The sequence below is a fragment of the Leptosomus discolor genome, chromosome Z (assembly GCF_034619465.1).
Source record: "Leptosomus discolor isolate bLepDis1 chromosome Z, bLepDis1.hap2, whole genome shotgun sequence".
Taxonomy (NCBI): Eukaryota; Metazoa; Chordata; class Aves; order Leptosomiformes; family Leptosomidae; genus Leptosomus; species Leptosomus discolor.
Genome location: NC_141419.1, coordinates 14,932,462 through 14,958,971, shown reverse-complemented (window position 1 = coordinate 14,958,971; position 26,510 = coordinate 14,932,462). Strand labels below are relative to the sequence as shown.

Sequence of the window (26,510 nt, the reverse complement as noted above, 5' to 3'; positions counted from 1 at the left end):
GAGGGAGTGATGCAGTATTACAGCTAAATATTGTGGCTTTGCACTCAAAGTCCTGTTCATAGGACCAAGTACTAGCTGGATATATATGTGGCCCTTTCTCAGCCACTTTCCCTTCATGTATTAGGAAAGGGGTGTACATATTGGAAGAAAGATGGTTGTGATGTCCATGCAGTGAAAAAAGGATTCTGTTACACCTTTATCCATTCTCTCTGTGTCCTATGTTCGCTTTCCTAAAGATTTTTTAGTGAAGAGGGCTGCTGCTTACTTTTTGCTCTGTTTAAATTTGTCTTGTTGGGTTGTAGGATTAAATTTGAAAAATGTAACATTCTTCAAATGATGATACTAAAATATTTATATTTTGAATGTCTAGTTTATTAGGAGTGTAAGAGTATTTCAGTGCCCTAAAGCTCATCAATATTAGGCTGATTACAAAAATGTTTGTGTATGACTGTCTATTACGTCTTCTATAATGGACAGACAAATACAGTTTCCATTTTGGGAGATAAACTTTTATGGAGAGCACACATCTTGAGTTTGCAAATCTGTAGGGACATACAGTTATAATATGCTACACTTCTCCCTGGCCTCTCTTTTCCGCCCCCGCCCTGGTGTTTTTTTTTTTTTTTTTCCTTCTCTGCAATGTAGATAATGCAATTTAAAAAATAAAGCTAGATGTATCTTCTCCAATCTAGTAATAGTGATTGTGGATTTACCTTATTTCTGGTTTGTTCTAATGCATATTCCTCAGCACTCCTGTGTTCTTTTTAATGTATAATGACATTTCTGCAATTTCTACATCTGCTGAATGTTTGTGTTGTTGCAGATCTGGTAAAATGCTATGTATTGAGCCTTGTCCTTTTACTTTGTTAGGCTAATATGTGTGTGACAGGTTTCCTCATGTACCTTTAAAAGAAAAGGGGACCAGAGTCTACACGTTTTTAAGCGTATTCTCTTAAGAATAATATGGGGAACTTTGTGACAGACTTCAGACTGCCATAGGCCTGACATTACATATCTTATTGTGACAAGGACTGACTTGCTTATATTTATTGAGCCTAACTCTATTCTATTTTTTTTTTTTTTTTTTCTTCCCTTGTCATAACTTCAAAGTGGTTCAGTATCCTTGCATCCCTTTGCCTTCTGTCTTTTAAAGGCCCTAACAGATTTGAATCTGCCTCGGAAAAAATCCTTTGTGCTAGGGGATAACTAATGTGATTCTGACCCACTAATTTAACCTTGTAACCAAGTGAATCTGCAAGCTCAGATTTTCCACAGAAGGGGGTAGTTTCTTCTTCTGTCAACTTTTGTTTCTTTGTGGTGGTGACATTAGCATGCTCTCTCTTGCTTCCTGCATCTCCTTTTTCACCTAGTTGTCCGCCTGTGCCTTCTGAACAGAGTAATAGACTTCAGTGTTACGGACTGACATGTCATACCAGGTTTTGCAGACATGTGGTAATCACTTTAAGTGATTAGCAAGGTAATATTTCAGGTTTTGTGTGTGCAAAATAGTCGGTGTATCTGTGAATAGATGACCTAACTGATTATTGTGACCTCTTATTAAAAGAAAGAACAGCACAAAAGTCCCAACAAAACCCTCCTCAGCTGAGTCTGAGATCAGTAAAGTCTACATGTTTTCCGTATTTTGAGATGTGTAGAGAGGTGGACTACAAAAGCTAATGCTTGGGAACAAAGATGAGCTGGTTGAGTAAGTCAAAGCTGGGGACAGCCTTTTGCTACAGTGACTGTTGTGTGGGTAGAGTTCAGGATCATGAGAAGAGGGAACACAGTAAAAAAGCAAGATAACAGCCCTAGATTTCAAGAGAGCATACTTTGATCTCTTTCAGGATCTCTTTAAAAGAATCTCATGGGATATGGCTCTTGAGAGAAGAGAGGTCCAGGAGAAATGGCTGGTTTTTCAAGGCTCCTACAAGCTCAAAAATCATAGAATCTTAGAATCATTTTGGTTGGAAAAGACCTTTAAGATGGTTGGACTTGATGATTATCCTAACACTGCCAAGTCCACCACTAAACCACGTCCCTAAGCACCATATCTAGATGTCTTTTGAACACCTCCAGGAATGGTGACTCCACCTCCCTGGGCAGCCTGTTCCAACGCCTAATCACTCTTTTAGTAAAGAAATTTGTCTTAATATCCAATGTAAATCTCTGCTGGTGCAGCTTGAGGCCATTACCTGTTGTCTTGTCGTTAGTCATTTGGGAGAAGAGACCAACATCAGCCTCGCTTACAGCTTCGTTTTAGGTAGTTGTAGAGAGCAATAAGGTCTCCCCTCAGCCTCCTCTTCTCCAGGCTAAACAATCCCAGTTCCCTCAGACGCTCCTCACAAGACCTGTTCTCCAGACCCTTCACCAGCTTCATTGCCCTTCTCTGTACCCACTCCAGCACCTCAATGTCTTTGCTGTACTGTGGTGCCTACAGTATTCGAGGTGTGGCCTCACCAGTGCCGAGTACAGGGGCACGATCACCTCCCTACTCCTGTTGGCCACACCATTTCTGATATAGGCCAGGATGCTGTTGGGCTTCTTGGCCATGTGGGCACACTGCTGGTTCATATTCAGCCGCCTGTCAGCTAGCACCCCCAGGAACTTTTCTGCCTGGCAGCTTTTCAGCCACTCGTCCCAAAGCCTGTAGTGCTGAAATGGTTCATCTCACTGGAACAGGAAATTGAGCAAAGGTGGTAGGAGGCCTGCAAGGAGCTCCTGACTAAATGCAGACAAAAAGGAAGTGTGCAAGAAGTGGAAGCCAGGGGAAGGTGGTCAGGGAGGGGTATAGAGAGACCAAGCATGCAGGGACAGGGTTAGGAAAGCCATAACCCACCTGGAATAGCATCTGGCAAGGGATGTGAAGGGCAACTAGGACTTCTGCTGGCTAATCAGCAGCAAAAGGAAAATGAGAAAAAATGTTAGCCTGCTGCAGAAGTGGGCAGGGGGTCTGGTGACAAAGGATATGAAAAAGGCTGAAGTACTACTCAGTGCTGTCTTTGCTGGTAAAGATTTGCCTTTAGAAATCCCAAGCCGCTCACATCAGTGGGAAAGTCAGGAGCAAAGGAGACTTACCCTTGGAGGAGGATCAGGTTAGATAATATCTTAAGAAACTGGATGTCCACAACTCCATGGTACTGATTGAATGAGACTATGAGTACTTGAGGGATCTGGCCCATGTCATTGTGAGGCCACTCTTGATTATTTTTGCAAGGTAATACTGATCTGGGGATGTTTTTAAGGACTGTGAGGAATGTGTCTCCTATCTTTGGGAAGGTTAAGGGGATGGATCTGGGAAACTGGAGGCTGGTCAGCGACAGAGTGTTGGCGGAATAGTCCTGGAAACCGTTTAAAAAAATACTACATACAAGATTATGAGTAGTCAGTATGGATTTACAAAAGGGAAATCATGCCTGACCTGCCAGATAACCTCTGAAATTACTAGCTTGTTGAATGAGGGAAGGGCAGTGGTGCTTGTTTCTTTTGGCTTTAGCTTGCGCGGGTTTCAACAGTGTGTCTTCTAGCACCCTTGTAGACAAACTGGTAAAGTATGGACTAGATAGATGGAACAGTGAAATGAATTGAGCTCAGCCAGTTCAAGCAGATTTCAAAGAGTTGTGATCAGTGGCATGAATTCTAGCTGAGGGCCAGTTCCTAGTGGCCATGTACCACAGGGGTCAATACTTTGTCCACTAATGTTAAAATCTTCATTAATCACTTGCATGATTAATCACTTGCTCAGCCCTGGTGAGACCTGTGGTGCTATGTCCAGTTCTGGGCTCTTCAGTATGAGAAAGACATGAGCTTATGGAATGGAGTCCAGTGACAGTCCATGATGACTGAAGGACTTAAGCATCTGTCATGCTAAGACAGGTTGAGAGAGCTGAGACTGTGTAGCTGGAGGAGAGAAGGCTCAAGGAGATTTTGTCGATGTATGTGAATACTTGATGAAAGCAAGTAAAGAAGATACTTCCAGCCTCTTCTCAGTGACATCCAGTGAAAGGACAAAAGGTGATGGGTACAAACTGAAATACGAGGAATTCTATTTAAGCACAGGAAAAAAGTTTTTTACAATAGGAGTAACCAAGCACCAGAACAGATTGTCTGGAGAAGATGGGGTGCCTCAGTTCTTGGTGATATTCAAAACATGGTCCTGAGCAACTTCTATAGTTGACCCTTCTTTAATCGGTGGAGTTGGACTAGACAATCCCCGGAGGCCCCTTCCAACCTCAACCACTTCAAGTCTGAAAATAAGCTAAAATTAATGAAGGTGCAGAATGAATCCAGAAATCCTGAAGTGTGTGAGGATATAACTATTCATAGCAAATAATTAATCATTTACCTCTTTGCTGTATTTTTAGATGATGGATTCATTTGATACATACTGTCTCCTTTGCTATACAAGGTTAGCTACTGTGTCAAGAAGAAGATTGGAGAAAAATGAGGCAATTTGAACAGGCTCATGTTTGATTGAAATGCTGTTCTATTTCTATCAGTATGACTTTGAAGCATCTGCAGGCTTATGTCTCAATATGAAACTGTCTTCAGAAGCATTTGTATGGAGAAGAAATAGAGTTATTAATAGGGGGTTTAAGTGGGATACTTTTTTAAGTCACTTGCAGTTCTGTGACAGATGTATTTTGGGGTTTAGGTTTTTTGTTTGTTTTTTTTTGTTTGGTTATTTTTTGTTCTGTGTGGTTTTGCTTGCTTTTTCTGATTTGGTCTTGTTTTGTGGTTTGTTTGTTTGTTTGTTTGTTTGTTTTTTTTTCAGGCTGTCACAAACCACTGTTCTTTTGCGTACCTTGCTCTCTCAAATGCTGGGCAATTGCTAGAAGGGTCTAGCAATAAGAATAAGCAGGGGTAAATGACAATCTAAAGTAGTCTTCCTCAGAAGATTCAAGTAAATGATATAAAATCCTACATTGGTAGGCTGCACAATAAAGCGTGCATTGCATTATACACATCCTATCTTTAATTTAGAGTCTTTGCTTATATCTCTCAATGCAAGAAATTCTGCACTCTTTATTGAGATTGTTATTCTGATTAACATTTGATCTCTAAACGTACTGAGGAAAGAGTATATAGGATAAAATAAAAAAGAAGGAAAATAATCAGGGTCCCAGGTGGTAAAATCAAGAACTGTTTCTTGCTACTCCTAGTGAAAGATGATGAGTCTTGGTAAGCTGCCATTTCAGTTTAAGGGTTAACCAAAATAAAATTCAGGAAGAAATAAGTGATCAGAAGCAGAGGGGGAAATGCTATCATGGTTCTTAATGTCAGTACATCTTTATTGACCTGTTCGGTATCGCGTTCAACCATTCTTCATCTTCAAAGGAATGGAATAAAATTTTCTTTGTAGACCTAATGTAATTCAAAGTAGAGACGTATCCCTCATTTAGCGGTCCGTGAATGTTAGCGGTAAAACATGGATTCTCAAGTCTCTAGGTGTAGCTTCATTTGTAAATTGACAGTTTGTTTTGTTTTAAGGTTGTAAGTTACAAACTTAGAAAAGTGGATCAAAAATGTGTGAGGAGATAGTTGCATCTGTTGTCTTAGAGGGTTTAGATTACAGGCATTCACAGAGAACTGAGGGCACAATAAATCATGGTTAAAACATTCCACTGTCTATTGTAAAGTTAGCGGTATTCGGAATAACTTTAGACAAGTATTGCGCACTAGTAGCAATAAACCATTTTCAGACAGGGGAAAAAAGGGCCACAACTTAATTCTTTTGAAAAATACAGAATTCCTGATACATTTCCGTTAGTGTCTGGCACACTGGTGTATGTCAAGGAAAGAATAGTCTCCTAGTATTTGCCTGCCCCTTAAGGGGGTGTGTGTATGGGTGTGTGTGTGTCTGTATGTACATATAAATATATTTTCATGTTCACACAGATAGAAGTGTTTTTCTTGTATGTTTCTTTTTGATAGTGTCTGAAGCTGAAATTTCTAGGGAGGCTGCTGACATGGAAATGAATAGAGAAAAGTATGTCGAAGAACTGAAGAAAGCACTGATAGCTGGAGAAGAATCAGCTGGCAAATATAACTTTGCTATTTCAAGAGATGAAGAAAATACGGAGTGTCAATTCTCCTATGAAAGAAATCTGAAAGATGGCTCTGTAAGTATAGTTAAATGTTTAGATTTGACTGTTAAACTATGAGAAGGACCTTCTTGGTATATTTGTGTATATTACTAGGTTCTTTAAAATCAAATAGATCTGTGATACCTATTTCAGATTGAATGAATATCGTGAACTTGCCATGGGCCAAACTAGAAATAAGTTTGTTGTTTCCAGTCAAAACTTGGTATCAATAGAACTAGTTCTGTGTCACTTTCTTTAATGCTATGAATAAGAGTATTACTTCTCTATTTAAGTTTTGGATTACTGTGGTGATAGGACAAGGGGTAATGGTTTCAAACTGAAAGCAGGTAGATTTAGATTAGATGTTAAGGAAGGAGTTCTTTACTGTGAGGGTGGTGAGACATGGGAACAGGTTGCCCAGCAAGGTTGTGGCTGCCCCCTCCCTAGCAGTGTTCAAGGCCAGGCTGGATGGGGCTTTGAGCAACCTGGTCTAGTGGAAGGTGTCCCTGCCCATGGCAGGGGGGCTGGAACTAGATGATCTTGAAGGTCCCTTCCAACCCAAACCATTTTGTGATTCTCTGATTTATGTTTGGTTTTGTTGGGTTTTTTTTAAGCAGAGTATGCCTCCATGTTGGAGCTGCAGTTCCGTATTAAGCTGACAGGTTACATAAGATGTGACTTTGTTTTTAATTTTTAACTTGGGAAGTGTGCTTACCTTTTCAAATTCCAGCCCCCAGTGCATTTCTGCTCTGCATGTTTCTTCTTTCTTCTCTCTCTAGACTCACCTAACTAAGGAATATTACAATTTAAGTAAGATTATTTTCAAGTCCTAAAATATTCTTTTAAAAAGAGCTTTTCTATTAGTTTGAGTATTTTGCAAGCTAATACTAAAATTGTTTCCTGCTGGAAATCCATTACATTACAACTGGGAATATGGTTCCATGTTGGTTTCTTGGCTGCAAAGGAAAGGACTCTCTTAAAGCAAGAAAGAAACCAGTATAATCAGTATCTCTTGACAGTTTTGATTGTTTCTGGATGTGGTTTGGTGTTAAAGACTTTCTGGGGAGGAAGCAAAATTAAGGTAATCCTCCTTAGTTGTATTCTAATTTTTGGAGAAGAAAAAAAAAATGCTCTGCCTTTCCTGAGGTTTGACACAGCTCCAATTGTTCTAGGATAGCACTCAGCCACTTTAGTGAAATAATTTGGGTTTAAAAAGCACTGATTTAAAATTATGCTGATCCAGTTCAGGACACAGTTCTGCAATCAGTTTCACTGGCATTATCAAGGAGGAGAGAATTGTGGGGAGAGAACAGAGATGAGATCGTAAGTGAAGAAGAGTAGGAATGTGTTTGGCCCGATCTTTTTTTTTTCCTTGGGGAAAAAAATCTAGTATGGAGTTCTGTCTGGGAGCAAAGTGTCTAGGGATTATCCTACCTGCTTTGTTTGAAAGGTTTTCTTCTTCAGACCATTGGGATATACTTTTCTTCTTGTGTACTTAATTTTGGAAGGTGTCGCCTTTTAAGAAACTAGCAGAGGTATCTGATTTGTAACAAAACCTAAGCCAAAACAGAGAAGTTACCTTCTCTGGGATCTGTCTGTTGGAAGTGGAAGGTGGAAATACTTGTTTCTTCTAAATTAGAATTCGGCAAATAATGCAGTACAGATATTGGTCATAAACCTAAAATGGAGTATGTGCGTACTTCATGTATATGTATCTTTTAGATGAGATGAGGAAAAACTTACTTTAAAGAGGTGACCATTCAGATTACCTAATCAGTAGCAGCTCAGTTACATGCTTATTGTCAGAGTCTTGGCTTCATTATAGTAAGCAGAGGAAGAGAGATGCAATGGAATGGAGTTCAACTCCCTAGGAGTACTTCATTATAGGCTTTTTCCTTGTGCAATATAGGAAATTGCAGTAAATTTGGCTCTTGACTGACAGGTGATAGAAGTCTTCTAATCTGCATTATCAATATTTCTGTGTATTTACCCAAGGTCTTATGGGCTGTATACCCCCTCCTTGACACTTCTTGTGAGCACACAGGGCTAAGTGCTGTTCACAAAGTGTCTAGATCAAAAGTACTCTATTACAGGAGGATTACAGGGTTAGGGCCAAATTGTACTTAGAAAATAATACCATTAATTTTAAAAATCCTGTTTTTCTTGTCTGTGTCATACTTAATGCATTCTAAATACCAGACAGATGAAATACGTACTATATATTTATTAAGGCAAAATTATCTTCATATATGTGGGACCACCTAATGTATGTTTCTATCAATTAAGGCTTACGAGAAGTTTAAATCAGATGAAAACATCTTTATGTCAATTTGGGAAAATAATAATCTGGCCAAAGAAACTGAAAATATGAAATGTCCTGATTGATATGCAAGTTTTTAGCTTCGGGTGTCAAAAGAGCGTTTTTAGAAAAGATGTTGTTTCTTGGGTGAAAATACACTTTTTTTCCCTGCTGTACTAAACAAATGCCAAAGCCCTTGTCAGAATTACAAGTAACTTTCAGGTGAGTACATTTCAAACTTTTTGCAAATTCTCTGTGAAAATATTCATGATATATATCTTTCAGCATCAGATTAGGAAATTAATTGTCCTGCGCTCTGTACATTCAGAGGGCTGAGATTCAGCTTTATGGCAGAGGAAGCCTAAAGAAACTATTCTGCAACTTAAACATGACTTAAATTCAGTGTTTATCTCTTATTGATACTTATTTTTCGTACTGGGTATTTGTATTTACATCCTTCGTTTAGTCATTATGAGTGTTTTCTCTTTCTCTTTTCGAAGTTCAGCAACTCTGTATGTAGGTAAATTACAACCTTCCCAGTCTTGGGAAGAGCATTGTGTGGTGGGGAGAGGGGGTGAAAGGGTGATGATGGCGACGTGTGTGTTGAGAGAGGGGAGCTTATGGTTAAACTGTACTGCATTTCTTTTGTTAAAGTGTTACCTGCAGTCAAATTGAGAGATGCAGTTAGTCTTCATGTTTTTGATTAAAAATGTGAGCATAAAGGAAAAGAAACAATCATTTCCAATTTTGACAGTAGTGCACATAATACTACTTTCCAGCTCCCTACTTCTCCTTTCATACTCCATTATATTATTAATTACCATTGTTAGAAAAGACCATTAAATTATCAGGAATAATTAGAAGATTAATATACTGAAACCAATGATTTTATCATTTGATATATAACAAAAGGAGAGATTACAGAAAAGTATGCATGAAGATGTGGTTGGTTGTGTATGAATACTGGAGGTGTTGCTTAGTCTTAAATAATGAAGTTAACAATCATTTTAGTTGAAAAAACCCAGTACTTCTGAAATGCATTGTTATGCTTAGTGAGCTATAAAATGCTTACCAATTTAGGCAGCTGTCTGTTATTGCAAATTTTTTCATCCGATGAGTATACAGGTGTCCAAGAATAAATTTTATTCTCTTGGAAAATCAGTGTGCCTTTCGTCAGAGGTATATGCATGACTGTATATGCAAACTTGATTACTTTAATAAATTTTCATGAAGCCTACCTACAGTATGGTGTTGATCACCAGCAGTCACTTATGCCCATCTGTCTTAGCCAGTTATTTCCAGTTCAGTGCTCTCTATCCGGTCTGGATAAGCCACTAATTCCTATTAAAAAATGAAGAATAGAATTTCTACAGAATAACTTGCCCTTTTTCTTCTGAAGACATCAGAGTTTCAGTTTTGTCCTGCACCCTTATTTACAAATGATATAACATAGTCTATAAATAATTACTGTATGAAAAGGCTATGAAGTTTAGGTACGTGATGGGTATACCCCAACTGGAATGAGCATGTTAAAAGCATCTTAAGAAATTTACAGTGTTGAATTCTTGCAGCTTGAAAGACAAGTTGCTGCTTATTCTGTCTCCTTGTTAAGAAAATTCATATCTATTTGTAGAGACCATAGCTTAAATGGATAATCTCAAATAACATTCTTGATGCATTTATAATTCATATTAGTTAATAATAGTATGGTGTTTACTAATTTTTATTACTTTAATTCGCAAAGAGAATGTGTCTGAGAAAGCAGAAAAAGCAATAAACTACAACTCATTTTTTTTTTGTGTATCATATCCATCTGGGAGATTTATACTGCTACATCTGTGTACCATCTTGCTGTATCTGTTGGTCCCTATTTCTTGCAAATATCTGCACATGTGAAACATACTCTGTACATGATTAGCATGCTTTGTATATAGACTAGAATCTTAGTAAACAAATCCAATTTGTCATAAATAACAAAAGCTTTCATATGGTAGTGCATCAGAAGTTAGCGTTCAACATTTTAAGCCTTAAAAAATAGTGTTTACAGTGTTACAGATCAGTAATTTAATCATTATTGACTGATGTGAATTAAAGTTAGCTGTGTCACCAGTGTCCCTTGATTTTTCTCTTGATGAGCATAGTTTTCAGCTTGGTAGTTACCAATATTGAAATACTATATATATGTTATATAATATATAATCACATACAAAATTTTCAGGGGCTTAGTGAATGTATGAATCTGAAATACTCTGTTTTCAATAGTCTGTTCTTCTGAGATTTTTTTTTAGTTGTGCACTCGGGTATTTGTTTTCCGGTCTTCAGTCAGAGAATATCTGTAGGTGATTTTGGACTAGTGACTGGTAATAGTCACTTGATGATGCAAAAATGTGTTAGATACTGAATTTTTGTTTCTGTAACTGTACTAAACTGTGATGCTTGAAGTAATTTTTACCATCTTTGGAGCATCTTGCTAAAGATCTGTTTCCTTAAAATATAACTGTGTACCAAAACTATATTGGGCGGTCTATAGGAATGCAAGTAAAAGTAACAGGTTGTTGTTAAGCGAAGGAAAATGTAGGCGTATTATTGGGAAATATTTTCTGACGTTTAAATTTGTTTTACTGCTGAAGTATTTGCCAGAGGAAGTAGTAGCTGCCCCATTGTGGCAGTCACTTAGAAACAGAATGGACAAAGAAATGGAAAATGCACTGTAAGTAACTATCCTGCATTGGTACTATAGCGCATTAGGTGACTTAATAGGTGTTCTCCATCCCCAAAATGACACATATATACACACACAGTATGGAGGATGTGGTTTATAGATGTTGGTTGTTCAGGTTTGTAGTGTCTTTTGTAGTCTAGATGGAACATTTGACAGTGGTAAGTATGACAGATGATCTTCCACGATAGCAATAAAGGTAAGCTTACAAACAAGCCCTTGAAGGTCAGTTTGCTTTTCCTTCCCTAGCTCATAGGGAAGAATAATTATCCCTTATTTGCTTATGGAAGTAAATAAGTTTAGAGATTTAAAACTTCTCTGTGTTGCTCAAAATTACTTCTCCCTCTTTTGTACTGGCTCATTAAGGATGGAATCACATTTGTTAGTCAGAACTGTATTTTGAAGGTCAAGGAGATCAGCAGCAACTTAAGGAAGCAGGCTGCATCCAGACATGAATTCCTTTTGACAATTTTTTGTATAGCTTTTACTGTCATCATAAGTAAAGATCAGGGGAGTGATTTACAGCATCTGTGTAACAGTCATTCAGAAGACTACAATTTACAATCTAATTCACCTGTTGTTTATTTGATGAACAGGTAGGTTCCTTCCATGAACTGATTGATGTCTACCACCAAAGCTAGATGCTTAAATGTGAATGCTGCAGCTACTCCAGTGTTACTCTGATAGGATGAAATGAAACCTGTATCTCCAAATCCTTTTAAAAGGGTTTATAATGGTTAATATATAATAATGATGTATATGTAAGATTTATGTTATGAATGTATCTTCTTAGGTGCTGATGGGTTTTTTTGAATGGAAGGAAAGCTTCCCCAAGTCGCAAATAATTCATATCTGATTTAGAGGAGATATTTATGTAACATGTTTATTTTTCAGTGTCATAGTTGCAGGTAGGTTTAAAAGTAACAGAATAAGAATCATAGTCTAATTTAAGGGAAGTCCATAAGGATTTTAGTACTTTCTTTCTTATCTGTTTGAAACAGTGATCAACAAAGATAAGATGCTGTTTGAGTTGTGGAAATACTTGTTCTAGCTGTATCTCAGCCTGATGTAGCCGAGCCTAAAAAATTATGCCTTTAAAAATTCTGATGTGTTTGTGATTTATCTCCCTTATGACAGGTGGCTTTGCCGTAGGACGTTCAGCACTCTGCCCTTAGGAACTGTTTTTAGGGTGGTAAGGGCAAAGCAGACTGTTAAGAGTCACATTAAAATAACAATGGGTTTGGTGTACAGTGGGACTTGTGTGTCAAGCCAGCTGCAGTGCAAAATGGGCCACACACACAGAGATCTCAGTAAGGGGCCATTGAGGCTGGGCCAGCTAAACTGCTGCCACCTAAACAAACACCATCACAGAGTCAGTGATTTAGTGCTTGATCTAAGTAGGTGACCACTTGGAAGTAAATCTTTCCAAGTACTTCAGCGAGTCACTCCACATATAATAAATAATGGAAATCCGGCAAGACTTTTTTTTTTGTACTGGCAATTAAATTGATTAAATAGCCTTTGATAAACAATTATTTGAGTGCTAGTGGTCTTCTTTTTTACAGTAATGTGACAAGCTCTGGTTTTTTTTCTTGCCTTTTGTGTAAATTTGTAAACAGGGAGGATATGAGCTTAAGAAATTCCACTTTAGATACAATACTGTCGCTAATTAGGCTGATGGAAGAGATGCTGTTATTTGTCTCTTCCATTTCCTGTGGCTGCTTTTCCTTCGTTGGTTCTCAGAGGTTATTATGAGTTTACTACAAGTTAAAAATAATTGGAGAAATCAATGCTAACCAAAACTTTTTACAGCATACTGAATGAATGAAGTAGATTTGGTAGAGCTCTTTATGCAGTCCAAACTGTCTTGGTTCAAGGTTTGAATAATTACTTTTCTCTAAACCGCTGAGGACATGTTGTTTGGATAACAAAGGTCACTAAGAGTTCAGATTGTTTCCCAGGCGATTCAACTAACTGCTCAACTGAAAAACAGAAAGGTGAAATGATTAATTTTTAGGTCAGTGTAAAACCAATGACTGTTCTGTCATTTGCATCTCTGTACCTCAAGATTTAAGAATGTACACTTGAATGAATTTTTCAGAAGCCTGGTTTAGAAATAGCTTACTAATGTACCTTATATAATAAAACCGTTGTTATCTTTTGCGTAATCTCAGACTCCTAAGTGCTATGTGATTTTCCCCATCTCACCTGATGTGTACCTCTATGAACCCTTCAGGTCTTGTAGGTACACTTTAAATGCAGTGGATCACCTCTGTAGCCTTGAGGTAAGAAATGTTTTTGTGGTTTTTTTTTTTTTTTTTAATTCCCCCACCCCCACCCCCCTCCCCCGCCAAGTATTAATATGTGTGCAATATTTGACAAAAGTCCTGGAGAATGAAGTTATGCTTGTTTAGCAGTTTGATTGTAGTAAGCTATTTAATGGTTCAGCTATGTGATTGCTACTTTGGATAAGCAATGGTTTGGAGAACTGTTGGGGGAAAGTACATTTAAAATACCAGTAGAATATAGCTTTGAAAATGGGGGATTGTTGAAACAAACACTGCAATGAATAAATACACCTCCAGTTTCTTTTTACCTGTTAGGATTTGTGGATTTCACTGGAACTATCCAGTTGGAAAAACCCAGTAGTGTAACTGTTTTAAGGCTTACTGTAAATGACACTAAAAAGGTCATTTTCTAGTTTCATGGGTGCAATGATTGTCTAAGTATATTAAAAATAACCATAAAATGTTCTTAAAATATAAAAATAACAGCTATTGATATGATTTATACAAGAAAAATTGTCAGTTGTCCTTTCTCCCTCCTGATGTTATTCTATTGTCTTCCCTCCCTTCTCAGTTCCTTCAGATTTTTCCCTTTTGGCATACCTGCTGTGCATTTCAAATGTCTGTGTGGACATCAAGGCTTACTTTTACTTGTACAGCTGAGTACAAATGCTTTCATTTTAGGAGGAAAATCTTTAAATCATGACATATTGACAGGTCTTTGTTTCCCAAGAAAAATATAGAGGACAGTAGGTGCTCTGGAAAAGAGATTACTGTGTGTGGGTTTTAAAACTTCACTATGAGACTCCAGTCCTATATTCTCTGTAAAGAGGAACAACAGTCAAAGCCTGCAGAATGGCAAGAATCTCACTTATATTTCTCTTCAGAAACACTTTTACAGCTCCGGAGGAAGCATTCCTCTTTCTACCTACAAAGGCACAGGAAAACCCTCAAGCTCAGCATAATAATGTTTTGTTAAGTTTTGTGTTCACTAAACTAGCATCTTTACCAGTATAAAGTACTGAACGGATATGTTTTAACCCTCAAAACTTTCAGTAAATCCTTCCAGTTAATTTCAACATATATACTAGTTCTGCTGCAGTCACTTACTGAAATTATCCTGAAATGTAAGAAAAGAGCAAATTTGAGATTTCCAGTATTTTTAAAAAACTGGCAAATACAGAAATATCTCTGCGTAATGTGATGCAGAAGTAAGGCAGCAGTAGTACTTGCAGTGAGGAAGATGTTATGCTTCCTGTTGTTTTCTTCCCTGAAGTTGCAGTGTAGGGGGCAGGGAGTGGAAGAAACCATCCAACACTGAGATATCAGCAGGAAAAGAAAAATTACACATGTCCTCATGTCTTCAAAAATAAACTGCATTCTCCCATCCAGGAATTGCTTTTGTGGCCTTTCTTAGCAAATAGCATCCATTGCATTGATATTGGATATGTAAATCTCATCAGATTTAGTTTCCTACATATTATGTGGAACTTGAAAGGGAAACTTTTAGGTGAGAAAAGGTCCTCTGGTTTGCAAAGTGATTTTCTCCAGTAGTAGTTTCTATCAGTGAGCAGAAATATTTCATTTTAGTTTTGTCTTGCATCTCTGCATTTTCTGTGTTTTCATAATAGAGGCTGTTTATCAATGATTTGCGTACTGAGGTACAAGGTATATTATAGTTTGTATGTGTGTGTATACATATAAACTGGTAAGTGTGGGTTATTGTGCCCTTAGTCTAAACCTTTTTTTTTTTTTTTTTTTTCCTAAGTAGAAAATAGTGCATACAACATACTTTTCCTTATTGGATGATGCTTAATATATTTGCAGTTTAGCTTGGGATAAAATTCTAACTTGCCTAAAATGACTTAATGCAGAACTCTAATTACCATTCTTCTCAAATTTTCAGTTGCTTGTTACATTTTTATACCAGTTCTTTGTGCGCTTAGTTGATTGCTGTACAGCTCACAAAGCAGTAGGAGAGAGATTTTCATGACTTCATATTGAATGTGTTACCTTGCAGTTGTTTTGTAGCTCTTCAGTTTTCACTAGAAAAAGAATTTGTTATTCTAGTCCATCCCAGAAACATTATATGGATGGCTTTTGCTGTTTATTTGAAATAAAACTGATCATACGCTTGCGCTCTAAGCTGAATCTATATTCTTCCCCTCTGAACTGTATCATGCTCAGTTTATGCACCATCTAATGTAGCTTTTAGAGACTTACTAACTTGAGCTATTGATTGATAGTTACAGCACAAGTAAAAGTTCTAGTCTAGATGAGAGGTCTAAGCCCGAGGTAATGTGGTGAACCTAGAAGCCTGAAGATACATAGTTGGAGAAAAATTATGAACTTATCTAGCCTTTAAGTACTGTTTTAGTCACAAGTTAAAACTGTTTAAGCTCAAGAAAAATCCTATTGAACAACCATGCATATCATGACAATGTGTCTTCTTTTAAATAACACAGGGGCAGCTGATAATTTTTTTGAGTTTTTTTTGGCTAACAATTGAAAATAGAAGAATTGACTATCATCTTCTACTTCCCTGGGCTCACAAAGGCATTAAAACAGTGTAGTCCCGCTACCTGCTTTGAGAAATTGATTTTCTAAATCAGTCATTCTTTTTTTTTTTTTTTTTTTTTGTTAGTGTTACTGAGATGGTATACTGAAATATATTGAGCAATGTAGTTTTAGTCTCATTAAGAAATAATGAGAAGTTGTTTAGGTCATAGGTTGAAACTGAAGTGTTAAACAAGAATATGAATACTAGTGACTAGCAAATGGAAGGATCTTTAAGAGGATGTTTCAAATATACTCATGTGTATTTAGGATCAAAGTTATATATATATAGTTATAATCAAAGATGAAAATTTTGCCCTGTGGCAATGGAAATTGTTGTACCCACTGAAATGGTACCTTGCTTCATATTGTCTGTTGAATAATGAGGATTTTTGTAAAGTCAGTCATCATAGTCATCCGTTACTCTCCAAACATCCCCCTGCCCCCAAACTGTAGGGAGACTGAGTTAGCAATATTCTGTATTAATAATGAATGTTGTCTCCAAGCTGACAAGGTTTAGTACTTGTTGTAAAGCAACTACCTGTCTCTGGATCTTGTCTTAATCTTCTGGGTCTTGCTCTCAGTAAGGTAGCACAACTACTTCCTCTGTGATTCCTTTCCATTGAGACTTTACCTATGCTGTTACAGTGAGCATGCTGGAATGAAATCCATGCCTGAAGGTAAAGTAGTAAGAAGCATCTCTCTCTGGTCACTCTCATCCCTGCTTGTCCTAGTGTGGAGATGTCCACAAAACAACTGTTTTATTTCCAAAAATGTCTCTCATGGCATGTCAGCAACAAAAAAAAATTTCAGTACTTAAACACATTTGTGGATTTTTCAGGATTACTTATGAAGAAAATTTTTATACTTTTGAGATCTCTCTGTGATCTGTCAGTATTTTTATTTTTAAAAATATTTAGTATTTTGTTTTTACATGCACTGATTGATATACAACAAACTAATTATATTTCTGGGAGACACAGCTGAATATTTTGTTAGCTGTGATGGGGCGCAAAAATGTATTTTCATTGGCTGTTAGTAACGAAATGTGAATTCTCTCTTTTTCGAGAGGTCAGAGAAATAATCAGCCTGCTGGTATACTTCTGTATTACCTTGAAAAACCTTTAAACTACATAACTAACTGTTCTGCTTTCAAGAGTCCTTGCAGGCTATGAGTGAGTTATTCAAGGTATTTCAGAAAATGATGTTTTAATAAGGCCATTCTTTGGACAAGTGGTAACAGAAGTATTGTGCTAACCAGTGGAAGAGATGTGTTATGCATATTAGGTACCTGACATAATTTTAAAATTCTTATTTCAGTGATACAATCCGGGGATAAAACCAGCATGTGTGCAAAAAAGAACATCCTTTCTCTGGAAAAGAAAGCTTATGTACCGGTCCTTTATCTTGAGAGAGAATGAGTAGAAGAAGCAAACCAACCAAAGCTCTTCCACAGTTGCCTCCAAAATTCCTCAATTAGTAATGAAGTTTGTTTCTCTGCTCTTTCTCTGCAAGCATGCAATATATTTTGTAATAACTTTAGTAATTTTAATGGAGTTTTAACAGTTTATTCTCAACTCTATCACTTTATATTTTGTTATTAGAAAATCAGTGTTCATCTCCACCTTTAATAGCACCTAACAATACAAAAAGGTACATATAACCAGTCAGTGCTCTAACAACTTAATGACTGAGGGCATCAAAGAATGCAAATTATTCAAGGTAAAGGCATTCTTAATTTGTGGTAAAAATAACTCTGCCAGATTGTGTGTGGGAGGGTTGGCTGGACAGGACTTGTCTATTAACTCTTAGGCAGGCTACACCATGATTTTTGAGTGTCAAAACAGATTCAGGGGGCATTAGAAATGGACGAGTACACTGGTTTTGAGAGTGAGAACAGTGAGGCGAACACTTGGGTGCAACAGCTTTCACAAAACCGTAACACATGTCACTACTAAAATCTTGATGAAGGCCTGACTGTGTATGTTACAAATGAGTTCGATTTGCCGTGCTAATTTAACTTTCCTTTCTGTCTGTGGTCCTTGAGAATTTTTAAATCCATTTTTTCTTTGTGGCTAGAATGCCAGGAAATTGTTACGTTACGTAGTATTTACTGCAGGGTAAGAGTGAGACCATTCACTGTGACTAAGTATCTTGACTTGTGGAAAACAATTGAGGCAGATATTGCGCTTATTTTCTTGACATTTTATGCTTTGGTTGGTGTGGTATATCTCTGTTGGTTCTATGGGACAGACATAAAAAGTGGGCACTACCCCACCTGAAAACCCAAACACAAGAGGAAAGGTGACAGATGTACATCTTTGATGGCTGACTTTCTTATGAGGAAAATAAACCTCCTTCTCTGGTGGTGGCAGCAAAGTGTTGCTGCCTTTAATAGTGAAACTAGACTGTGAAGTTCTAGGGAGGGATTTGAGCTGAAGATGTTGCCTGGTTCACAGACCTTAATAGCAGACATGATGCTGATACCTGTATTGGCCTAGAGAATAAATGGCAGCATCTGGAGGAGTCAACATCTCTGTTCTTTAGCCGTACTAAGCTTGAGCAGACAACGAGGTATTCAGGAGATAGGCTGAGGGAGGTATGGAGTCTGGGAATGGAAATGAGACTAAGAGTCACCAACTTAGAAAGAAATGGTGAACCTGAGTGTAAATATTATCATCATGGTTTAACGTACAGAAAAATAAAGAGACCAAGCCAAACAGGAAGCATGTATTTTAAAGCTGTCCTTGTGAGCTAGCAGTTTAAAATAGATGCTTGGTCAGAAACAGGGGAAAAAAAAAAGCTTAACTTGTTTTGATTTTAACTTATGTTGGACAAGCTGGTATCTAAAATTGACATGCTAACATTTTCTTTTACCTTTATTACTAACAGTTTTTAAGACTTGGAGTTGGGAGTTGGTGTATTCCCAGGTTTTACCTGTCCTAATCTGGCTGTGTAGTTTGTCTCAAGTTTGTCGGACAGTACTTACATAATGTGAATGCAGTGGTTTCTTTCTGGTGTGCTGCCAGAGCTGCATGTGTTCATCAAATGTTGTTTAGCCATTGCAGCATATTTACACCACCTGGAAATGCATGTGCTTCCCTTCCTGAACAATGGTCTTGATTAAAGACCACTATTATTGAAAGACTAGAAAGAGTAGTATACATAATCAGTAGGATGCCAAAATTAGAATTACGCATACATTTTTCCTAGCCCTATCATTGCACTTGGTGTAACAAGCTTCCAGGGTGTACCACATCTCTGAAACTAGTACCTTTATCCATGAGCTCTCTTACCTCTGTATATATTATTCAGAATCCAAATTGTTTAAAGAGCTTCAGGGTAGTAATAACAAATCAAGGGTCATCATGGAGAATTGTAAGCCTATAGGAATTACCAGCTATCTTTCAGTTGTTAGTAACTCCATTTTTCCAGATCTGTCTAAACAGAAACATCCACAAATCCATTTCACTTACGCCTTTCTTCATATTACAAAAGCATGGGCTTCCACATTTTTGGAACAATTTCTTCATTGTGTTAAAGCTCCACTGGCTTTTTGCAGTTGGTGCTAAAAGAACACGTAGAGTATGCAAATACATTTGAAATGGTGTTAATCCACATGATAAGAACCAGAAACTGAAGTGTGCCTGGTAGCATTCTGAAAATGTGTGCGTTCACAGATGATATTCAAGAAGCAGGAGTATGTATTCAGTCACACTTGTAAAACTGAGCCGATGTTTGTTGAATGACATAATTACTCAAGTTTATCTTTTGCATTTGTAATACTTAGTATGTTTCTTTTAATTTCTAGTAATTTTTTATGCCAAACAAAGATGTTTTGTTTTAACAATACTGCTTTTGTTGACAAGTTGATCTTTTGTTGTTCATTTATTTGTTTTAGGTTGTGTTTTTGTTTGTTTGTTTGTCGGTTGGTTTTTCCAATGAAAGTCAGTAGCAGGGCAGGGGGAAATGTCTATTTTCAGGTTTGCTGTAGTGCTTGATAAAGCTGTGCTAGTTAACCCCAGTATTCATAGAGCTACTTGAGGGAACTCCTGTGGATTTTTCTCCCTTCTTAAAACCATTTTTTTTTTTTTTTTTAGAAGCGGATTTAAATTATTTATTTTTTTTGTCCTCTGGTCGCAATTTTAAGGCTTTAGATTGGTCAAAGTCTAGCTGTCTCATGGTGCATCTATCCAGACACACAGTCAGGGTTTATGATACTGCTCTTTCAAGAGTCTTAGAGTTACCTTGTTGAAAGAGAAAAAGAGAAGCTCGAAACTGACTCAATGACAGGTCTGTCTGCCTGTCAGGGAGCTTCTGGACCTTCCTAGATAGGCTTACAATTTCATGATGCCACCGTGTTTAAGTGAGTGGAGGTTCTGTGTGATTGCACAGCTAATTCAGAGGTTGATAAAAAAGACTTCTTATCCTTATAGTCTTCCTAGTAAATTTATGGCAGCTGACATACTTGGTTTTGATTCATCTCAGAACTTTATGAAAATATTGGTACAATCAAATGTTTCTCAGTTATCTGTCAGTCTAGGATTTTAGTTAATTAGTTTTTAGTTCTCTGTTACTTTTACATAAAGAAACACTTGTATTTAATGGAGTGTGAGTGACTTAACTTGGCAGCTTGTGCAGTACCCTCCACAGAGAGGCAGGGGCAAATTTCATCATCTGATAGAGTTTTCCTGCTACTGGATGTGTCAGTCCTGGGGACCATGTGCTTGAAATTTGGTTGCATTTCTTCAACAATAGCTCAGGTTTGAATCCACAATTCCATCCTTAATATTTCTCTAGGTATGTTAAGTTTCTTCTGGTGATAGTTTTTTTTTCCCCCGGCATGGTTTCTGAACTATTACAAGAAGGAGCTTACCCCACAAGTTCAAGTGTGGTACTTGAAGTATAACTGCTGTAGACCATTCAATTGGAGTAGTACTACCTAGAAAGTAGCTCTCTAACCAAACAAGAAAGAATACAAAAGAAATTGTAACAAATTACAAAATCAGTTGTTTGTCTACTTGAGCATGGAAATGATGTAATTCAACAAATGGCAACTACTTTAATTGAAAAAAAAAAAAAGGCCCTAGATATCAGGTCACATGCCTTAGGAAAATAACACATAGATTCCACAACATGTGAGCGTTTTACTTTCAGCTACAACTTTAACCTTGATCTGGACCATGACATTGGAAAGAAATATATTTCCATATGGTAAAGAATTTATTAATACTTGTTAAAATATTCATGTAGGTTTCTCAATAACTAAGGCATAAAACTGTTAATGCTTCAGTAGTCTGGTGTGTGACATACAACCTCTGTGTCTTATTGTTTTCAATACCTTTGAAGGGAAAATGATCAGTAAGAGAAAGTTGTGTTTATCATATGCACTCATTCTTTTTGAGAGCTAGAATGACACAACTTATTAGTATATGATGGAAGGCACAGATATACCAGGCTATATTAAGTGCTTTATAGACTTAATTCAGGATGATAGCAATATGCCTTAATTTTGCGAAGGAAATACATATTTTGCTCTAAGGTTAAGGTCACAGCTGAGGAAAATTATATAAAATTATGAATTTATTTTTAAAGTGTTGATTTGGGTCGTGGGAAATAGTTTTATTGAATAGACAAGTAGTACAGACTCAACTAAGGCTATGAATATAAGTTTTCTGTTTTCTCTTTTATTGATATAAATGAATGCCTATCCTTGATTTCTGCTGTAAATTCGAAAATTTCAGTAGTATCACTCTAAAATGGAATAAAATTTATTTTTTCTTGTCTAAGAAAAGCAATTTATGATTCATTGGAGTAGTTTTGGCTTAGTTGCAGGTTGGTAGTCTTTTGAATTTAGTAGGATTGCTTGCATAAGTTTTAAAAAGTTCCTACAAATTATGGAAATAAGGTAAAGGCTATAGACGTGTATTTTCTATTTCTTAGAATTCAGAAAAAGAAATTTATAGTGTGAAGTTAACATTTCTATGGTGGGACTCTCGAATGCTTGAATCCTTAATGGATGTTGTATAATTACCGTTTTCAAAGTACTGTGCAACACAACATGGAGATCTACATTCTTCTTGCATCTATTATTAAAGCTTTTGGGTAGTGCTTAAAAACAGGTTATAGCTGACAAGTAATGTAAATTGACTGTTGTTAACACCCAAGCTATGGACATTTGTTACTTCAGAAACTAATCCTGTCTCTTACATTAACGCAGCTTGAATTATGCAGTGGTCTTAGTAGTTGAAATGGTCTGATGTTTCTACAGAAGCTCCATGGAAGCTTGCACAAGTTGTAATTAGTTTTGAAAAGCTATATTTAATCTCTTGAGGAACTTATTTGGTTTTTTTTGAAGGAGCATACCTTTAAAGAAGTGAACATATATTTTTACTTTATAAAACAGCGGGAGGTGTTACTTTGGTAAGGCCCCAGTAAACCTGATTTGATAAGGAGACAGTCAGCTATAGTATAAATGTTATCTTTAAAAATATTTGGTAGATTGCAATCTTTTGTATTTATCACCTGCTGGTCATCCTGTGGACGATATATTCTCTGTATTCCACAATATTTCTTACAGGACAGTCTAGCTATAATCTCACAAGGGCAGAAAAATAAGTGTTGAAATACTGATAAGATTTCTTAGTTCAAAGTATTGCAAGCTCTTAATATATCAAACATTTTTATCAATGTTTGTTGTAAGAGATTGTCTTTTAAATTTATAGCCACCCAGTTGTTTCTCTCCTCTTCATCAGACCAAAGGTAGGCAAAGTCCTGAGATCCAGGCAAATGGCATACATATTTCTTTTAAATGAGGCTATAATGTCTTTGGGCAATGTACTGAATACAGCTTTGTCATTGTTTATTGGTCAGATTGAAAATGCCACACCAAGGGAACATTTGAGGCCCTTATCTCTATTTGAAAATCAGAAGTTTATGATGATGGTTTTAGAAAAATTTGTGAGAGGCATTGACGAAGTCAATGTGAGAGGCCATGCAGGGGAGAGGGGTAGATTTAAAACAAAAAAGGAATATATTTGTTTATGGGGGATTTTTTCTGTGTCTTGAGTGATGGGTATCTTTAATAATCACTGTTATAACCTTCTTGCTTTGATTATATTTCTGAAGCAAAAACTTGATAATATCACAATGCACACATTCTGTTCTAAGTTTTTCTCTTTATTTTTCTGAAAGAAAGCCTACCCCCTGTCTCAGTGGTATGCTGTAGTATCTGCATATGTTAAAATTTCAATATACATTTTGTGTAGCAGACTAAGGCAGAGTCTAGGATCTCTTCAGTTAATGCATCAGGCAAGTTCTTTGTTGATCAAATCAGGACTCTTTAGTAGGGGCCAGGTGTAGGGTAAGAGGGATTCTCCACATAATCTTCCCTTCAACATCGTCCTTAAAGTAAGGAGAGAAGAAGAGAGGCTTGTCATCCAGCTAGTCCCCTTCATTTCACTAAATTGTTTTTTATGCATCTGGTGGCCTTTCTCCACTCTTCCTTAGTGACCTTGTCTTAAAATACAGAAAATAAAGGGGCCAATAAAACCTGAAGTTGTAACTAAGAAATGTTGAGCCCGTAGTGGTTTTTTTTGCAACAATTAGGAATTTCCCAAGTGTTGTCTATAACCAATAAACTCTTGGTTTCCCCTGAGGTTGGGTGTTTAAGTTGGAAGATCATTCTGTTACAGATCTCATCTGCTCTCTTCAGTAAAGAAAAGTGAGTATTCATAGCCATGGCCTAAGGAGAGTTGTTTAAGAGATAAGATCTGGTTTCCTTCAGTGTTTGTTTTCAAGGATTATCTTTTGGTCAGAGTAGGTGCACAGCTGTTTCACAGGTCTTAAATTTTCCGTTCATTATCAACTTGACACCTACAGAAGATAGGCGAGATCTGGAGTTTCCATCAGTTCTTTCCTGTGGGCATGGGAACTAATTTTAGAACACTTGGTAGATAAACAGTTGGACTGATGATTTCAAAGCATTTTAGGTCACATGCCAGTATTCTCTTGTTTTAGTTCATGCAATATTTTAATAGATAGAGATGGCAACATTTGCAGGCAATGGCATACTAAGACACTAGATAGTTTTACGGTAGTGCTATTACTTGTAAGCACTTCAGTTTGGAGACCTTTATCTCAAATAAAATGTCTTTTTGCTGAAAGTTACACTAGGAATAACACCAAAAAAAAATGCTGATTTTTTTACTGAAATCTATTTCTCTTAGTCCCCTACATGATGACTTTTAAGTCTAGCTGCCTGTTGTCCTTATCATCTTCAGGGAGACTTTGTGAACATATTATCTCTGAAAAATCTAAGTGTGTGTTTTTTGTTAATTGTTTGCTTGTTCCAAACTTTATGTGAGAAAGCTCACATAAGTGAGAGTGATGTGCAGTAGTTAAGTCAGTTGTAGAACAGATAGCCGAGAAGAAGAACCTGGAACTTTTAACTTATTTGTCAAACACAATTACATGTGAGTTTAGGTTTCAGAAATTCTGTTTATTGTTCAGTCCATTAGTTGGATCCTGTTGAAACAAACTAACTCGGCTGAGGTAGCGGCTTTTCAGCTGAAGTTTCTATTACTTCAGCTATGTGGTATCCTCATCTGTTGAAAATTACATATCAGTTCAAAACCAGTGCAACTCAAAATTTTGTTTCATTTATTGAAAGGGGAAGTGCAAGATATCAAGGGAGGGCTTGGTTCTCGTATTTGTGCTAACCCTTAAAAACTGGCCGCTAGGTCAGCCGACTTATGTCTCAATAGTTTTGCACTTACACAGCAATCATTCTTTACTATGTCTTACCCAATGACTCAGCCCAGGCAAATTTCCATCCCCTTTTCCACCCCACTCCCCTGGGTTAGTCATATGCAATTTAGCAGTATTAGAGAAGCTGTTTCTTGGCTCTCTCTGCAGATAGTTTCGATTATCAAAAGACAAAAGGACTCCCCTCACGTATAGCTTATATCCTGGGGACTTACTTCTGAACAGAATAGGAAGCCAGTCTGTTTCTTTCCTTTTGAAAAAGTCACTGTGATAAAATTAGTATCTGGATTTAGTAAAGAAAAATGTAGTTACAGTTTGCACTACCTTCTGTTAGCACAAAAATCAGCTAAAAGAAAAAAAATATCTTAACTGAGTCTGTCTGTCATGGTCCGTTTATAATATTAATCCCTTCTGCATTATTTTCACATTCTAGTTTTCTGTTATCTTGCTTTTTCAGTTCCTTTCTTGAAGTTTATTTCTTAGTATAGATATAAAATTATCAAACAGAAAAACAAGACAACTAAAATACTGAGTTGATGCATATTACTCCTTAGAATTACGCGAGCACATTATAAACAAAGAATTTCCATGGCTTGCCTTCAGTATCACAGTTTAAGCTGCTTATATGGTATACATCTGTGATCTTTTGCCAGCATGCTTGGCTGCTGCATGGGCTTTTTTTGAGTTTAGAGCTAACCTCATTATCTGTCTTCCCATCACTCCAGAAGTTATGAAACTCTTGTGCTTCTTTAGATGGCTGCCATGAGGTGAGCTACTAAAATGTTACAGAAGCAAGGAGATTGATTTAATAATGCTGCATGATGGGAATGAAGGTTTGTGGTTTTTTTTTAAACCAAGACAAATACCTTTGAGTTCTTTTAGGTGTGTGTTCTGTATGTATAGATGATGGTGGATTTCTATACACAGATATAAAGGATGATTGATGCTTCATTGATTCACTTGATTTGTGCTACATTGCTTTCAGAAAAGGTAGTAACGGCCATACAGATGGTTGAATCAAGTATGTAGATCTACATCAACAACAGCATTTAGATGGTCAAAAGTCTCATTGTTTTTTACTTAGATAGCTCATTTAAATGAGGCTTTTCTTGCTTAAGTGGGAGTATAAAATACAAAAGAATAGATGGGAAAACGTGAACTTGATGGGTTTTTTAAATCAGATTAAGAGTAATAAAAGGGAAAGGTCTGCAACTGGTAGAATTATGAGCAGAAATTTTTTTTTTTTAATTTTCTTTAGAAGTACTAGGCTTATATTCTTGTTAGGCTTACTGTATTTCTGTTACTGCATAACGATGAGAAAATGTTACCAAAGCTTCAGAACAGGCCAAGATATTCCATTAATATTTCTCTTCTGAATCTGAAAAGCAAAAATATTTGTGTGTCACAAAAACAATCCATTAGTTACTAAGGAAGATATTACATAGATGAGAATATTTAAATTATCATCCTCCTCAAACAATTGGTGTCCAAGAGAGCAAAAAGAATTGGCTGAACTGATTTCTGGCTTGCTCAAGTAAGGTTTTAATGCTAAATCCTTGGAAGTTATGGAAGACCTGAAAACGTGCTACTGTGTCAGCATACAGTGGGTAACCTATCCCACTTGTCCATGTTGAAGTGTGAAGCTGCCTATGCTGTAGTCAGTCTGGAATTAAAGTAATAGGCAAGTCTGCTAAAATACTAAGGGATTACAGAATGAAAATGTAGTTGTTGCTGGTAAACTTACTTTATTACAAAACCCCCTGCGTCTCAGAACATCTTAGGAGAGGATCAAGTTTTACATT

The 26,510-nt window shown here is 36.8% G+C and overlaps 1 protein-coding gene across 1 annotated transcript in view; it reads left to right on the top strand.

The window, feature by feature from the left end:
* The window catches only part of XRCC4 (X-ray repair cross complementing 4), a 182,672-nt gene that overhangs the window by 20,317 nt on the left and 135,845 nt on the right, over nt 1-26,510 (top strand). The window contains exon 3 of the mRNA XM_086479703.1: nt 5,932-6,119. Coding sequence (XP_086335829.1) covers nt 5,932-6,119 — 188 coding nt within the window. The remainder of the gene's footprint in view (nt 1-5,931; nt 6,120-26,510) is intronic.